The 17,053-nt window shown below is 42.2% G+C and overlaps 1 protein-coding gene across 6 annotated transcripts in view; it reads left to right on the top strand.

Moving 5' to 3' along the window:
- The window catches only part of nup54 (nucleoporin 54), a 67,770-nt gene that overhangs the window by 29,806 nt on the left and 20,911 nt on the right, over positions 1-17,053 (top strand). For 4 of the 6 annotated variants that reach the window (XM_043695642.2, XM_043695658.2, XM_043695633.2 and 1 more), the window contains 4 exons: positions 1,290-1,373; positions 11,021-11,164; positions 11,313-11,536; positions 13,825-14,012. In XM_043695642.2, coding sequence (XP_043551577.2) covers positions 1,290-1,373; positions 11,021-11,164; positions 11,313-11,536; positions 13,825-14,012 — 640 coding nt within the window. The remainder of the gene's footprint in view (positions 1-1,289; positions 1,374-11,020; positions 11,165-11,312; positions 11,537-13,824; positions 14,013-17,053) is intronic. The other 2 variants (XM_087986027.1, XM_043695653.2) reach the window with 1 other exon arrangement.

The raw sequence follows: 17,053 nt of genomic DNA, 5'->3' as shown, positions 1-17,053 counted from the left end.
ATGTGTTTGATTTAACCTGTAACATTATCAGAAATTCTTTCTCAACTACCTGGTCATTATTTTTATGGTTACCTGTTTTTGCAACACTTAAACCAGGCATGGAATAGTTTTTTTTTTAACTAGCCTTTTCCTAATATCCAATCATATTGAGTGTTTTATGATCTTTGAAAAGTGTGTGTAAATTGTTTTATTGTAATCTATTTCTTTGTGTAATATAGCTAATGAATCCAGATGTTTTAAAAATCAAAAATGTCAGTGGTTTCTGGAAACCTGCAAGGAAACTTAAAAAACAATTTTGGAAATAGTCAACATATCAGGCTGCATCAGTTGAGGAACAGAAACCGTTTCAGGTCAAAGGTCTTTTCATCAGAATGGTCAGTTTCATAGTTTCTATTGACCAAGGTCTTTTGATAATCCATTTGAAAGTAATTAAATATTCAATAGCTTGCTGACGATGGCTGAAAGGAGGTCACCTTACTATCAGAACACCAACGAAACAATTTGGCATAAAACGTTGAAAGAGATTTTCTGAATTCCCATCTTAAACGTAAAATGCAAGTGGTGAAATTAGTTGGACTGAACTCTGTGCATTGAAATTTTTTTTGTGCATTACAAGTTAAAATACCCAGACAGGAAAAAAAATCTGAGGTACTTGATAGCACATTCTGTCACTTCTGGATAGTTTTCAAGTTACCTCTTCCAGTTTTTTTTTAAGGAAGCTTTGAACATTGGAGATTTGTTTAATTTTGAAGGAGGAAAATCTATTGAAGATGAATGCAGAAGAAATATTGATAGCTTTAGGCTCCTGTTTAAAAGGAAGGGAGAATGATTTAGTGAAGAGATCTTTGTTTTCTAAAGTTGTGATTTAATATGATGGAATAAATTAACTGCTCCAAGAAGATTGGAAGTCTGACAATGCTGCTTCACCAGTGCAATTTGATATAAAAATGCTGTGAAACATTCTGAAGACTGTGTGCAAGATAGTAACTAATGTATTTCTAGCCTTGCATCACAGTGATGTAATAAGATTATGGTATAATTCACACAACTACAATCATTTCCTGATTGTAGTCAAATAACCTGCCACCCTACAGTGTGATTATGCATTTTATGGGTAGGAAAGGATTGGCATTTTATTAAAGCTATATGGTTAGAAATTGCTCACTAAATCTGGAAATATTCTGACTGAATACTTTGTATTGAAATAATGGTGGGTCACAAATACAAAGGTATGAAATGAATTAGTTTACTTTTTGTTGAATTCTGATTTTTCTTAAATGTCCACATAGGTGGTTTTGGAGGGTTTGGCACAACCACGACAGCTGCTCCTGCTTTCAATTTCTCAGCAACACCTGCCAATACAGGGGTCACAGGTAAAAAGAAAATGGTAATCGCTTGCCAGAGAGATAAACAATTAAATTTTATTTTAGCAAAACACAACATTTTCTGTGCTTTTTGAGGAAGGTATTCTGGTGGTGTTCAAGGGAACAAAGAACTTTTTTTAAAAAACAGTTTGTTCATATAGAGTGTGGGCATTGCTGGCTAGGCCAGTATTCATCATCCACCCCTTATTGAGGGGAATCAACCACATAGCTGTGGGTCTGGAGTCCCATAAAGCCGGATGAGGTAAGGATTGCAGATTTCCTTCTCTAAAGGGCATCAACGAATCAAATGGATTTTTGCAACAATCGACAATGCTAACCTTTAGATTAGGCTTTTAAAGTTTTCTTATTAGTTTGAATTAAAACTTCAACATCTGGGCCACTTGCTGAGATATTGGTATCATTGATGGTCACTGGTGAGGTGCTGGAAGACTGGATGTTGGCACACTGTTTAAGAGGGGTGGCAAGGGCAAGCCAGGTAACTATAGACTGGTGAGCCTGGCATCTGTGATGGGCAAGTTGTTGGAAGGAATCCTAAGGGACAGGATTTACACACTTGGAAAGGCAAGGACTGATTAGGAATAGTCAACATAGCTTTGTGCATGGGAGGTCATGTCTCGCAGACTTGATTGAGTTTTTTGAGGAAGTAACAAGGAGGATTGTTGAGGGTAGAGTGCTGGACGTGGTCTATATGGTCATTTATAACCAATGATTTGGATATGAGCATAAGAGGTATAGTTGGTAAGTTAGCAGATGACACCAAAATTGGAGGTGTAGTGGACAGTGAAGAAGGTTACCTCAGATTACAACAGGATCTTGACCAGATGGGCCAATGGGCTGAGAAGTGGCAGATGGAGTTTAATTTAGAGAAATCTGAGGTGCTGCATTTTGGAAAAGCAAATCTTAGCAGGACTTGTGTGCTTAATGGTAAGGTCCTAGGGAGTGTTGCTGAACAAAGAGACCTTGGAGTGCAGGTTCATAGCTCCTTGAAAGTGGAGTTGCAGGTAGATAGGATAGTAAAGTAGGCTTTTGGTATGCTTTCTTTTATTGGTCAGAGTATTGAGTACAGGAGTTGGGAGGTCATGTTGCAGCGGTACACGACATTGGTAAGGCCACTGTTGGAATATGGCGTGCGATTCTGGTCTCCTTCCTGTCAGAAGGATGATGTGAAACTTGAAAGGGTTCAGAAAAGATTTACAAGGATGTCGCCAAGGTTGGAGGATTTGAGCTATAGGGAGAGGCTGAACAGGCTGGGGCTGTTTTCCCTGGAGCGTCTGAGGCTGTGGGGTGACCTTACAGAAGTATATAAAATCACGAGGGGCATGAATAGGTTAAATAAACAAAGTCTCTTTCCTGGGGTGGGGAGGAGTCCAGAATTAGAGGGCATAGGTTTAGGGTGAGAGGGGAAAGATATAAGAGACCTAAGGGGCAACCTTTTAACGCAGAGGGTGGTACATGTATGGAATGAGCTGCCAGAGGAAGTGGTGGAGGCTGGTACAATTGCAACATTTTAAGAGGCATTTGGATGGGTATATGAATAGGAAAGATTTGGAGGGCTATGGGCTGGGTGCTGGCAGGTGGGACTAGATTAGGTTGGGATATCTGGTCAGCATGGACGAGTTGGACCGAAGGGTCTGTTTCCGTGCTGTACATCTGACTCTGACTGTGTATCTAGTTGGATTTGAACCCATGCCCCATAACATTGGCCTGCGGTTCTGGATTACTCGTCTGGTGATATTACTGCTAAGCCACTGCTTCCCCTCGCACAATGACTCTATCCATAAGCAATGTGGCTTTGCATTGTAAGCATCAAGCCATTGAGGCAGAAAACCTCCTTTACATATTGTTTGCTTGTAGGTGGACTTTGCAACAAAATAAAGGACCAATAGATATTTTATTTGAAACAGCAGCAATTCAGTTATAGGTGGTACTACAGCTAAGTTTACAGTGCATGCTGCAAAATAAAATGCCAGGGAAGATGCAGAATAGTTGGACCAAACTCTCAAGATGTTTGAAAATTTAGATTTGTTGACTATTATTCCTTTTGGATTTTCAGAGACCGGCTGTGAAGACGTCTGTGTAAATCCTAGTTATACTCAGGATTCTCTGTACAACTTAGATTGTTTTGGTCCTAGCTGAATGTACTGGTTCCATTGCTGCTGCTGCTGCTCATGGTTTGAACAAGTTTTGCTGAGCTTGCTTTTTCATGGAGAAGATTGTGAAGCTTGAAATATAGTGCTATTTATAAATTCTGTTTGTTTGAGTTTTTTTTTAGTTTTAGTGGCACACCATAGAATTGAGAAGGGGAGTAAAAGAGTTTTGTTGACTAAAATATCCACAAACTTTGCTTTAAGTGAAAGCATCCCTTGATAACTCTCCTGAAAGGGAGGGTCTTCTGCCATGCTAACTCTCGCTTAGCAGTATGGTGCACCTTTTGGGTAAGTGCTTTGATACATATGCGCTGACAATTGAATCTCCTGCGAACTTCCACAATGTACGATGTATCACGTCACTAATTTGCAGTCAGACCCCTCCAGCGGTGCTAACGTTCTGGTGGAATATGGTTTTACGGCTCCTGTCTGCCTTTGGCGAACGTGGCAGATTTGTCATTGTTTGTGCATCAGCATTGATTGAATATCAGCAGGCAATTCAACAGAGGCTGCAGGGTGAGGGGTGGTGCCAGAGGGATTGCCGTTCTCTAAATATTCGGGCTGATTGTTGCCGTGAAGAAGGGCTGGAAGCAGTTTTACAGCACTCTTCAAATGCACCCTGGCTGAGGTCACCATAACTTTCCTTTTGGTGATCAAGTAACTTGATTTGTAGATTTCTGCTTTAAATTGTTACCAATTGGAGGAGCTCCACCCAGCTCGCCAGTACTTCAAAGAGAAATATCAAACTGTCCAAAATTTACCAGCAGAAATTAGAATCATGGGGCTCGGTTTTTTCAGATATTGGAGTTTCCTGTCCTGGCACCTGTAGAGTCAATGAAGAGCACTTCTCTGCCAATCGTGGTTGATTTCCACGATGTTGATCTACCACATCGGGGCCTTTGCTCTGAGTATGGGGCAGAGGTTCAGCCTCTGAACTGCTAGTCGGTCGGGTTGGCCGATAGTTCTTAGTTCCAGCTGAGTGGTCAGGGCCAGGACAATCAGCAGTTTCCTTGAGTCCAAGACAAGAAAAGTAATCGCCTTTTATAAAATTCAGTGGAGGTGATAGCCAAGGGAACCGGGGATGTGCAGCTGTAGCTGGAGGAGCCAGGGTTTCATTGGAGAGTGCACACTTGTTGCGTACTGATCTCTGGCAGGGAGGAAGGAGAGGGGTGGGAAGGGCACCCGAAGTGGAAAGGGGCTATTTGAGAAAGGTGACCAGTCAGGCTTTCTCCACCACCCCTGAACTACTCTCGGCAACCTAGAAATTGAGGCTGTGATGGCAGCCCATCATTGACCATAAGACACATGAGCAGAAATAAGCCAGTCCACCTATTGGGTCTGTTCCACAATTCAATCATGACTGATGTGTTTCTCAACTCCATTTTCCTGCTTACTCCCCATAACCCTTGAACCCCTTACTAATCAAGGAACTATCTATCCTATGAGCGGAAAAATGTGTTGCTGGAAAAGCGTAGCAGGTTAGGCAGCATCCAAGGAGCAGGAAAATCGACGTTTTGAGCATAAGCCCTTCTTCAGAAACCGAAACGTCGATTCTCCTGCTCCTTGGATGCTGCCTGACCTGCTGCGCTTTTCCAGCAACACACTTTTCAGCTCTGATCTCCAGCATCTGCAGTCCTCACTTTCTCCTACTTTCTATCCGATGTTTTAAATACACACAATGCAGCAGAATGTGTAGAGGGCAAGTCGGTGAGTTCCATAGATTCTGGCTGAAGAAATTCCTCTTCCTGCTCTGTTCTCAAGAGTCATTCCTTCATTCTGAAGCTGTGTCCTCGGCTTTCTTATTAGTGGAAACGTCTTCTCCACATCCACTCTCTGCGGGCCTCCGTGTTCTGTAAGTTTCAATTAGATTTTTCCATCATTCTTCAAAATGCCATTGAGTACAGACCCAGAGTCCTCAAACCTTCCTTATTATTAGCCCTTCATCGCTGGGACCTCCTCTGGGCCCCTTCCAACATTAGCACATTCTTTCTTTAAATGCAGGGTCCAAAACTGCTCAAAATATTCCAAATGAGCTCTGATCAGAGCCTTATAAAGCCTCAGCAATACACCTCTGCTCTTGTATTCTAGCCCTTGATAATGAATGTTAACATTTCATTTGATTTCCTATCTGCCTGCATTTTAGCCTTAAGAGAATTTTGAGCTGGATTCCTCAGTCCATTTTGTACTTCAGATATCTGAAGCCTTTTCACCTTTAGAAAATAGTCTACATCTGTATTCTTTCGACCAAAGTGCATAACCTCCCACTTTCCTATGTTGTATTCCATCTGTCACCTCTTTGCCCACTCTCCTAGCCTGCCCAAGTCCTTCTGCAAACTCCCCACTCTTTCCTCAGAACTACCTCCCCCTCCAACTATCTTTGTTATTTGCAAACTTAGCAACAATGCCCTCTGTTCCTTTGTCCAGATTATTGACATATAACATCACCAAATCCAGAATTGTCTGTTCCTAGTGGGCTCTACCACTAATCGCTCCAAAAAAAGCCATTTTGTTGACATTCCAAATATTCCTTTTCTTCGGATCTGCTGCTAACCTGATGTTTTCAGTCCACCTGCGTATTTAAATCCCCCGTGGTTATTGTAATAGTGCCTTTCCTACATGCCTTTTCTCTCTCCTGCTTTATTTTCTTTCCCACATCCTGACTACTGCTTGGGAGCCTGTACGGAACTCCTATCAAGGTCTTTTTTTTTCTTTTCCTTTGTGGTTCCTCAACTCTACCCACGCAGCTTTATGTCACTTATTGCTCTTGATTTAATTTCATTTCTTACTGACAAGGTAACACTGCTCCCCTCTGCTCATCTGCCTGTTTTCAGTTGGACGTACATCCTTGGACATGTCATTTCCCAGCGCTGATCCCCTTGCAGCTACGTCTCTGAGATACCCACAACACGGTACCTGCCAATTGCAATCTGCAGTACAAGCTCATTTGTCTTGTTTGTATACTGTGCATATTTAAGTGCAGTCCTGTGTTGATTGCCCCTATTCGTAGTTGTCTCATTATCTGCTGTTATCCTTCTGAAGTTAGATTTCTGAGTCTTTCCAGGCTCTCTGTTCTACAACTTATCCTGGAAGCTTTTTTAATAGCCTCTGCTGAGATCTCTTCCCCCTCCCTGTAAACTTGCTGGGTAATTTTCCATGCAGCTGAACTCCCTGCCTCCCCAAAAGGCCCCTCTATTTGATTCAGGTGGAGCCAGTTCCATTGGAACAGCTCCCTCCTTTCCCCAGTACTCGTGCCAATGTCCCATGAATTGAAACCCATTTTTCCCACACCAATCTTTGAGCCACATGTTTACCTCTCTCTAATCTTGTTGACCCTTTTGCCAATTTGCTCCTGGCCCAGGTAGTGATCCCCTATTACCTTTTTTGGTTCTGCAGTTTAATTTAGCCCGTGGCTCTCATACCCTCAGCAGAACCTCTTTCTTCTTTTCTGTCTATATCACTGGTACCTAGTGGACTGTGACAACTGGATCTTTGGGCTGCAGAGGAACTTTAAAGTGGGAGGGGAAAGATCCAGTTGATCTTAAACCAACGCACTAGGCCAGCAACACAGCCTTCGAGACTCTTGATCCTGGCCACAGAAAGCAGTGTCTGTTCCCCTGACTGTATTATCCCTGATTTATAACTGCATTTCTCTTTTCTCCCCTCTCTTGAATGTCTCCTGTACCACGGTGCTATGGTCAGTTTGCTCATCCTCCCTACTTCCCCTGCTGCCATCCACACAGGGAGCAAGAGTCTCTAACCTGTTAGACAAGCTCAGGGGCTGAGGCTCCTTCAGCACTACCTCCTGGATCCCTCTGCCTGCCTCAGTCATAGTCACACCTACCTGTCCCTGACCACTGACCGAATTTAAGGTAGTTAATCTAAGGAGTGTGGTGTCTCCTGGAGCACATTATCCAGGTATCTCTCTCCTCCTTCCTGATGTGTTGCAGCGTTCAAAGCTGAGACTCCAGCTCATTAACCCTGAGCCAGAGTTCCTCAAGCAACTAACACTTGCTGCAGATGTGGTCACTCTGAACGGCAATGGATTCCATCAGCCCCCACATCATGCAGGTACAGCACATCACTGAGTCCTGCAACACTATTTTATTTACTTCACTCTTGATTTTTAAAGATTTCCTCCTGGTCTTTTAGTTTTTAACCTGTAAATATTTCTTCTATTTACCTTCATTCTGAAAGTAACCTATGATAGTCAAATTAGTAGCTATTACCAACCAATGCACTTGTGGTTTTCCTTTGATGTCACTCTTTCTTTCTTTTGCCCTGGGTCCTAGATCCTGGGCTTAAGTTTATTGTGTAAGAATACCTTGCAAATTACGAACCAAAAAAGCAAGCAAAAGCACTTCTTCGCTCTGCCCAAATTCCCAGACTGCTTCCAGATTCCCCAATCTATATAGTAACTTGGGCTGTGTCCCGCTCGCTGTGTGATCTCTCCTTCCTGACTCTGCGCTGCTTACTGGTCATGTGCTTTCAACAGATCCTCTCTTTAATTGGTTGATTATTGACCATCGAAGGGCCTTAACTGAGGCGAGGATGAACGGAAGGTCACCCAGGAACTTTTACAGTCTCTGCCATCTGTAAATGTGCCAGCAGGTGATAGTAAAACTTTGCCTGTGATTAATCTGTCTTTGAATCCTATGATGTGGTGTCCAGGTTACTTTTCATCTAAATACACTACTTGGTGTGGCTTTAAGGCATGTCCCAGATCCAGCATTTATCGTGTGATTTGGCTAACCTGTCAATGTGATAGCTAATGGGGTTTCAGAGGGAAATGTTGCAATTAACCCTGGGATCCAAGTATGAAAGTTGGCCAATTTGCCACAGGTTACCTTTCATTTCAACACATGTGAGGTGTCAGAGGACTGCTCATGATGTCCCCCTGTACAAGAAGGGTAGTAGGGATATTCCAGGGTAACTACAGACTGGTGAGCCTGACGTCAGTGGTGGGAAGTTGCAGGAAAAGGTACTGAGGGATGAAATCTATTTATATTTGGAAAAGAATGGGCTTATCAGTGATAGGCAACATGGTTTTCTGTGGGTTAGATCATGCTTTACCAATTCAATGGAGTTCTTTTGAGGAAGTGACCAAGTTGATAGATAAAGAAAGAGTTGTACACGTGATATACATGAACTTTAGTGAGGTGTTTGATAAGGTTCCCCATGGTAAACTAATGGAGAAAGTGAAGTCACATGGTGTGCAGGGTGTTCTAGCTAGGTGGATAAAGAACTACTTTTGCAACAGGAGGCAGAAAGTAGTCGTTGAAGGGAGTTTTTCGAAATGGAGAAAGGTGACCAGTGGTGTTCCACCGGGATCGGTGCTGGGGCCACTGTTGTTTATGATCGAGAGATATAAACAACGGTGGCCCCAGCACCGATCCCGGTGGAACACCACTGGTCACCTTTCTCCATTTCGAAAAACTCCCTTCAACGACTACTTTCTGCCTCCTGTTGCAAAAGTAGTTCTTTATCCACCTAGCTAGAACACCCTGCACACCATGTGACTTCACTTTCTCCATTAGTTTACCATAGGGAACCTTATCAAACACCTCACTAAAGTCCATGTATATCACGTGTACAGCTCTTCCTTTATCTATCAACTTGGTCACTTCCTCAAAAGAAATGTGTATGTGATCTGGGAAGAGGGCATTGTTGGTCTGATCAGTAAGTTTGCAGATGACACGAAGATTGGTGGAGTAGTAGAAAGCATAGGGGACTGTCAAAGATTACAGGAGAATATAGATAGACTGGAGAGTGGGTCGGAGAAGTGGCAGATGGAGTTCAATCCAGGCAAATGCGAGATGATGCATTTTGGGAAGTCTAATTCTTGAGTGAACTATACTGTAAATGGAAGAGCCTTGGGAAAAGCTGATGAGTAGAGAGATCTGGGAGTTCAGGTCCTTTGTACACTAGGTGGCTGCACAGATGGATAGAGTATGCTTGCAGGTAATGTTAAAATTGTGCAAGATTTTGTTTTGATTGCATTTAGAATACTGTACAGTTCTGGTCGCCACATTACCAAAAGGATGTGGACACTTTGGAGAAGGTTTGAGAATGTTGCCTGGTATGGAAGGTGCTTGCTATGAAGAGGTTGAGTAGGTCAGCATTGTTTTCATTAGGGAAAAAAAGGAATTTGAGGGGAGACCTGATTGAGGTCTACAAACTTATGAAGGGTATAGACAGGGTGGATAGAGAAGTTTTTTTCCCCAGAGTGAGGGATCCGATTAAAGAGCGGTCACGCTTCAAGGTGAGAGATGAAAAGTTTTTAAGGGGGATACACGTGGCAAGTACTTTACACAGAGGGCGGTAGGTGCCTGGAATGCCTTGCCAGCAGAGGTGGTAGAGGCTGGCACGATAGATTCTTTTCAAGGTACATCTGGACAGATGCATGAGTAGATAGGGAGCAGAGGGATACAGGTGCTTAAGAACTGGGTGACAGCTTTAGACAGTGGATTTGGATCGGCTCAGGTTTGGAAGGCCAAAGGGCCTGTTCCTGGGCTGTAAACTTTCTTTGTTCTTTTGTTTTTCCTCTTTCTAGAACTTCATGTGAAAAGAAATGTAAGAACTCTCTTGGTCAGAGAGCCTGTCCAGCACAACTCATGGAGAATTGGGTGAGGGAACAGAGGGCAGACGCTAAATATTTCACAAATCACTATTTGCCATTTCAAAGAGAAATTAATAGGAAAGGAGAAAATAATTCCTTACATTATTTCTGAAATCTCTAAGGGAAAAGCTTCAAACTCAATATCTCTAACAGATTTGAGCTGATCTATATCGTCAAATTTTACTGATGTTTGTGGTTGTCTCAGCATTTGTTCAATTCTTTAAATTGTTGAAGCTCTGTATTTCCTTCACTCAGTTCTATCCCTCTATGATGTAGTCGGAAGCTGTGATTGCAAAATAAAATTAGTAGAGATTTATGCGGGAGACCTTGAATAGAATAAAACAGACGTCATTCATCACAGAGTTGATATGAACATTGCTCATGACATCCTGTTTACATGCAGGCACGCACGTGCACAAAACACACTTATCCACTTGGCTCAATTAATGGCACTCCAACTGATGATTACAGTCCCACTACAGCCTTGAGCACATTATGTGCTGTCTTTTAAAGGAGATGTTAAATCCAGGCTATCTGACACCTTGGTATGCACAGATTTCACTCTGTTGGTGATCTGCCACAATGGCATTGTCTGCCCTTCAAATGTATCCAGTGGTTAGAATGTACTTTGAGACATCCTGAAGAAATGATAAACTGCTGTGTAAACAAACTTTTGTTTTGTTTCACGTAAATGTGTATAGTTTGTAAGACATTCTTTGCAATTGTTCAAAATTTCTTTTTTGCACTACACCTAAATAAAACTTCCCCTGAAGAATAACCTGAACTAAACCAACAAATTGGCAATCCTAAGAAAGCCTGTGTTGCATTTTTTTTGGCTTTTGTAATGCCATGTTGTTTCTTTTGTTTTTCAGGCCTTTTCCAGAACACAGCGAATAAAGGCTTTGGGTTTGGTGGTGGTTTTGGCACGGGTACTGGCACAGGTCTGACAACCGGCTTAGCAGCTGGCTCCACATTTGGAGGGTTTGGTGGCTTTGGTACTCAGCAACAGCAGCAAGGTATGTTCACAGGAAGGCAAAGGGACAAAGTAGGTTTTTAAGCTTTCAGACACTTGTAAAATCAAATTCAAATATGGTTTCAGCAGTGAATAGTAAATGTGTAAAACCAGCTCGGAGTTTTGTTTGATTTCTCTTTTTACTTTTAAAGCTGGAGGACTTCTTGGACAGGCGATACAGCCTCCGACACAGTCAGCTCAACTGATCAACACAGCAAGCGCCCTTTCTGCACCAACTCTACTGGGGGATGAGCGCGATGCTATTTTGGCAAAGTGGAACCAGCTACAGGCATTCTGGGGAACGGGGAAAGGTTACTTTCACAATAATCTGGCTCCTGTCGAGTTCACTCAAGAAAACCCTTTCTGTCGGTTTAAGGTGAATGTTTAAGTAGAAGCAACTTCAAACATTTGTACTTGTACATGACCGAATGATACAAATGTCAGATTTAAGAAAGGAAAGGAACCAAAGTAAGCACCTCCATAGATTCCTGATACAGCGGCTGGTAGGCATGAACTGTGTGTGATCCCAAACATAGTCATAGAGATGTACAGCATGGAAACAGACCCTTCAGTCCAACCCATCCATGCCGACCAGACATCCCAACCCAATCTAGTCCCACCTGCTAGCACCCGGACCATATCCCTCCAAACCCTTCCTATTCATCAACCCATCAAAGAAAATCTTGGGATAGATCTGATTCATTAAAAGATTTCACTCAATTCACTGATGAATAGAAAGTTGTTTACAATTAGATGGTGACGTTATTGAGGTGTATGAAGATATATATTGCACATTTACAGCTGACTGCACTCCTGAAATTGATGATCAGTTATTTCAACCATAGTATGATTTGGAGGTTGTGCGCTTTGTTAATCGTTAATCTCTGGTAGAACAGTTTTTGCCTGTGGTGGCCACAGGCATTGCTAACATAGATAGCAAACCAACATCGCTCCTATCACTGCGAATAGCTACAAGATTGGTTTGCCAACCAGAAAAAACATTCATTTATCCCCACACTCTGCTTTCTGTTAGCTGTCAGTGGCTAGTTGTGTGCCTCGGGGATCGGTATTGGGACCACAATTGTTTACAATTTATATAAATGATTTAGAGTTGGAGACCAAATGTAGTGTGTCAGTTTGCAGATGACACAAAAATGAGTGGTAGAGTGAAGTTCGTAGCAGACACTAACAGTCTGCAGACAGGTATATATAGGTTAAATAATTGGGCAAGAATCTGGCGAATGGAGTACAGTATTGGTAAAGGTGAGATTATCCATTTTGGTAGGAATAACAGCAAAATGGGCAGTTACTTAAATGGTGAAAAACTGCAGCGTGCTGCTGTGCAGAGGGACCTACGTTCCTTGTGCGTGAATCACAGAGCATTGGTTTGCAGGTGCAACAGGTAGTTAAGGCGGCAAATGGAATATTGTCCTTCATTGGTGGAGGGATACAGTTTAAAAAAGGAGGTTGCATTGCAGTTGTACAGGATGCTGGTGAGGCCACACCTGGAGTACTGTGTACAGATTTGGTCTGTTTACTTGAGAAAGGGTGTAAAGGCACTGGAGGGAATGCAGAGGATGTTCATTTAGGTTGGTTCCGGAGTTGAGAGGGTTGCCTTATGAAGCGAGATTGGGTGGACTGGGACTATACTGGAATTTAGACGTGAAGGGGGATCTTATAGAAACATATCAAATTAAGAAGGGAACAGATATGATAGAAGCAGGAGGGTTGTTTCCACTGGTGAATGAAACTAGAACTAGGAGGCATAGCCTCAAAACAAGGGGCAGCAGGTTTAGGACTGAGTTGAGGAGGAGTTTCTCCACCCAAAGGGTTGTGAATCTGTGGAATTCCCTGCCCAGTGAAGGAGTTGAAGCATCCTCATTAATGTTTTTAAGGCAAAGGCAGATTTTTTAATAGTAAAGGAATTAATGGTTACGGTGAGCAGGTGGTTAAGTGGCACTGAATACACACAAAAAGATCAACCATTATTATCTTGAATGGCAGAGCAGGCCCGACCGGTCAGATGGCCAACTCCTATTCCTTATGTTCTTATGCTCAAATGGTTTACTTAATGCTCATCTGTGAGAAGCCCCAAGTGATTGCCTTAGTTAACTTGAGTAGCAGAAAATAAAGAAAATACTTTCCAACAGTGTACTAAAGTTAGTTAACGTTAAATATTTAATGTACTTAAATTCCTGTTACATATTCCGAAAAATAGTTTTAAAATTTTCTTTCTTCTGTTTATTCTTATTGTTCCATATCTAACTTCACACTGCATTTTTTTTAAAGTTTCTGATTGGCTTCAAAACCAGGGTTCAACAGCAGCCCAGATTTTAACCCAATCTGTGAAGGGACCAGAACACTTTGACCTGGTTGTTATTGGAACAGCCAGCTTGTATTGTCCCATGAAAGGTGCTTGGAGCTTACACTTGGTCTGAAAGTGCACTTTTATAATCTGGCACGTCAGCGGCAATGTGATACTGAAATAACTTTTCATGTGTGAATTTTACAGCATTTTGACATTTTGTTTCTTTGTGCACAGCCGACACTACCAGTTTCTCTGGCTGTGTTGTTGTAGCCTTGTTACGTTTCTAGAGTCTCTGACTCCCTCCCATGTTGAAGACCTGTGAAAGTGATTGATTAATGTTTTGCATCTTGTCACAGACTGTTGGTTTCAGCTGCATACCCAGTAATAAGGATGAGGATGGACTAGTAGCTTTGGCTTTTAACAAAAAAGAGGCAGACATTCGAAACCAGCAACAATTGATCGTAGAATCTTTGCACAAAATTCTCGGAGGGTTGCCCCAAATCATGGTGAATGTTGAAGGAATCCGAGCACTGCCTGATGACCAGTAAGTACGCGAGTCAATTATTTTACATTTTTCTTTGTTTATAATGAAGGGACAGTGTTAATGACAATAATATGTTGTTTGTTTTCAATATTGAACTGTCCTATGCCAGCTGTCGTACAGCTAGTGGCGAGGGGATCTGTCTCTTCACCTTCCAACAATTCCTTTTAAAAGAAGCAGAACTCAAAGAAGTTTTTAGAAATCTGAAACAAAGCCAGGAAATGTTGGAAATGCTCAGCAGGTCAGGCAGTATCTGGAGAGGCAGTGCGAGGTTAATTGCTCTTTAGTGTTATTTTAGAAGCATCCTTGCTTATTATAGCAGTGAAATTTTCCTGCTTCTTACCTAACTTTTCTTGAAGCCAGCCTCATTATCTACTGCTCATTGTTTTTTTTTAAATATCTATACCTATTAGGAGTTTAACTTGTAATTATCCAAATTCATTTCTTATAGGATGTGTTTCATATAAATTCTTTACAATCAGTCCAGGCTGAATTTGAACTTGCTGAAATAAAAGAATAACGTAACTAACTAAAATATTTCTAGAACTTGATAGCTGGGTTTAATTAATGAATGAAAATATAATCAAATCAGCAAGCTAGCATGAGTCTTTGGTCTATGCAGGCTTCTTCAGGCTTTTAAAACAGTGCATTCAGTTTTAAATCATCATTGTGTTATTTATGTATATTACCAAAGCAGGTCAAAATATTTTAAAGTTTATTGCTATTCACTCTAAAAATATGAACAAACATGATATAACTAATCTGTAATTTTCCAAAGATTGATGCTTAAACTTTGATTTTATCGCATATGAACAATGAAAGCTAGGTTTTGATGGATGGCCAACCATTTATTATGCTTTGAAAAGGCAGTTGGTGAGCTGCTGCCTTGAACCGTTGCTGTTTATATGTTGCAGGTAGACCCACATGCCATTAGGGAGGCAGCTTCAGGATTTTGACCCAACGACAGCTAAGAAACAGTGAGAGTTTCAAGTCAGGATGATAAGTGTCTTGAAGGGGAATTGGCAGATGGCAATTGCTGTTGTCCTTCTAGATGGTAATGGTTGTGGATTTGGAAGGTACTGTCTAAGGTGAATTTCTCCAGTCATCTTGTAGATGCTGCAACTGTGCACCATTGAAGAGAGTGTATGTTTGTGGATGTGTTGCCAATCATGTGGACTGCTTTGCCCTGGATGATCTTTTTCTTTTGTGTTGTTATCATTGCACTTTCTCATCATACTTTTGATCTGTGCTTTGTACATATTGGACAGACATTAAGGGGTCAGGTGAGTTACTTGCTCCAGATTTTCAACTTCTGACCTGCTTTTGTACCCACTCCTGAAGAAGGGCCTGTGCCCGAAACGTCGAATCTCCTGTTCCCTGGATGCTGCCTGACCTGCTGTGCTGTTCCAGCAATAAAGTTTCAACTTTGTACCCACTCTATTAAGGTGGCTACTCCAATTCCGTTTCTGAACAATGGTAATCTCCAGCATGTTGATTATGGGAAATTCAGTGATGGAAATACCTTAGAATGTAACAGCCAGGGTTCAGATTCTCTCTTTGAAAATTTTCATTGTCCAGCAGTCGGTCTCTGTCTCGGTCCAACCTCAGTGAGGGAGAGACATTGTGTTGGTGTGCAATTTTGCTGCTCCTGATGGCCTACATCACCTCGTGGATGCCCTATCCCGAGTTACTAGATCTGTTCTATGCCTATTGCAGTCAGCTAGGTGATAATGCCTCACAACATGATGGAAGGTACTCCAATGGGCACTCTTACTGTCATGGACAGATGCTTCTGCAGCAGGCAGACTGCTGGAGACTGAGATCAAGCTGTTTTTTTAATCTTTTGTTTCCCTTACTCAATCTAGCAGCTTTTTGGGCTCTACCAGTTTGACCAGTAGTCCTGCTGCCAAGCCAAGCCACTCTTGATGGTGGACATTGAAGATTCCCCAGCCGAGCACATTCTGATCTCTGTTGATGATCAATATGGAGGAGCATGATTCATCAGCTGAAGTCATTGGCTCTTTAAAAGAACAAGAACAAAGAACAATACAGCACATGAACAGGCCCTTCAGCCCTTTTTCCCCTTCCATGCTAAAACTGTCTTCACTTACAGGATCCATATTCTATTCCCTTTCTATTCATGTACTCATCCAGGTGCTGCCTGAATGCTGCTAGTGTCTGCTTCTACCACCTCCTTTGGCAACGTGTTACAGGCCCTTACCACCCTTTGTGAGAGAACTTGCCTCGCACATCTCTTTTAAACTTCCCACCTCAAATCTTGAAACTCTGTCCCCTCGTAATTGACCCCTCCATCCTGGGGAAAAAGCCTCATACTTTCCACACTGTCCATGCCATTCACAATCTTATAAACTTGGATTAGGTAGCCCCTCAATCTCCATTCCAGTGAAAATGAACCCAATCTGTCCAGACTTTCTTCATAGCTAAAATCCCCCATACCAGGCAGCATCCTGGTAAACCTTTTCTGTACCTTGTCCAAAGCATCGACATCCATCTGATAGTGTGGTGACCAGAACTGTATGCAATATTCCAAGTGTGGCCTAAGTAAAGTTCTTTTATGCTGCAGCACAACTTGCCTATCATTATACTCCGTGCCCCTTCCAATGAAAGCAATAATGCTATAAGCCTTTTTTATAGCACACACAGATCCTCTGCATATCAATACTCCCAAGAGTTTGGTCATTCGCTGTATAATTTCCACCTGTACTTGACCTTCCAAAATGGATCACTTCACATTTGTCTGGATTACACTCTGTGCCATGTTTCTGCCCAAGCCTCCAGCTGATCTATATCCTCTGACAATCCTCCTCACTATCCACAACTCCTCCAAACTTTATATCGTCTGCAAACTTATGAATTAGAGTCGAGAGTGTGGTGCTGGAAAAGCACAGCCAGTCAGGCAGCATCTGAAGAGCAGGTGAATCCATGTTTCAGGCACAAGCCCTTCAGGAATGAGGCTTATGGGTCAGGGCTGAGAGATAAATGGGATGGGGTGAGGTAGCTGGGAAAGCAATAGGTGGCTGCAA

This window comes from Chiloscyllium plagiosum, unplaced genomic scaffold (assembly GCF_037043375.1).
Source record: "Chiloscyllium plagiosum isolate Xiang-an unplaced genomic scaffold, Cpla_swu_hap1 HiC_scaffold_1, whole genome shotgun sequence".
Lineage (NCBI taxonomy): Eukaryota > Metazoa > Chordata > Chondrichthyes > Orectolobiformes > Hemiscylliidae > Chiloscyllium > Chiloscyllium plagiosum.
The sequence above is the reverse complement of the archived record's forward strand: the minus strand, read 5'-3'. Positions and strand labels throughout refer to the sequence as shown.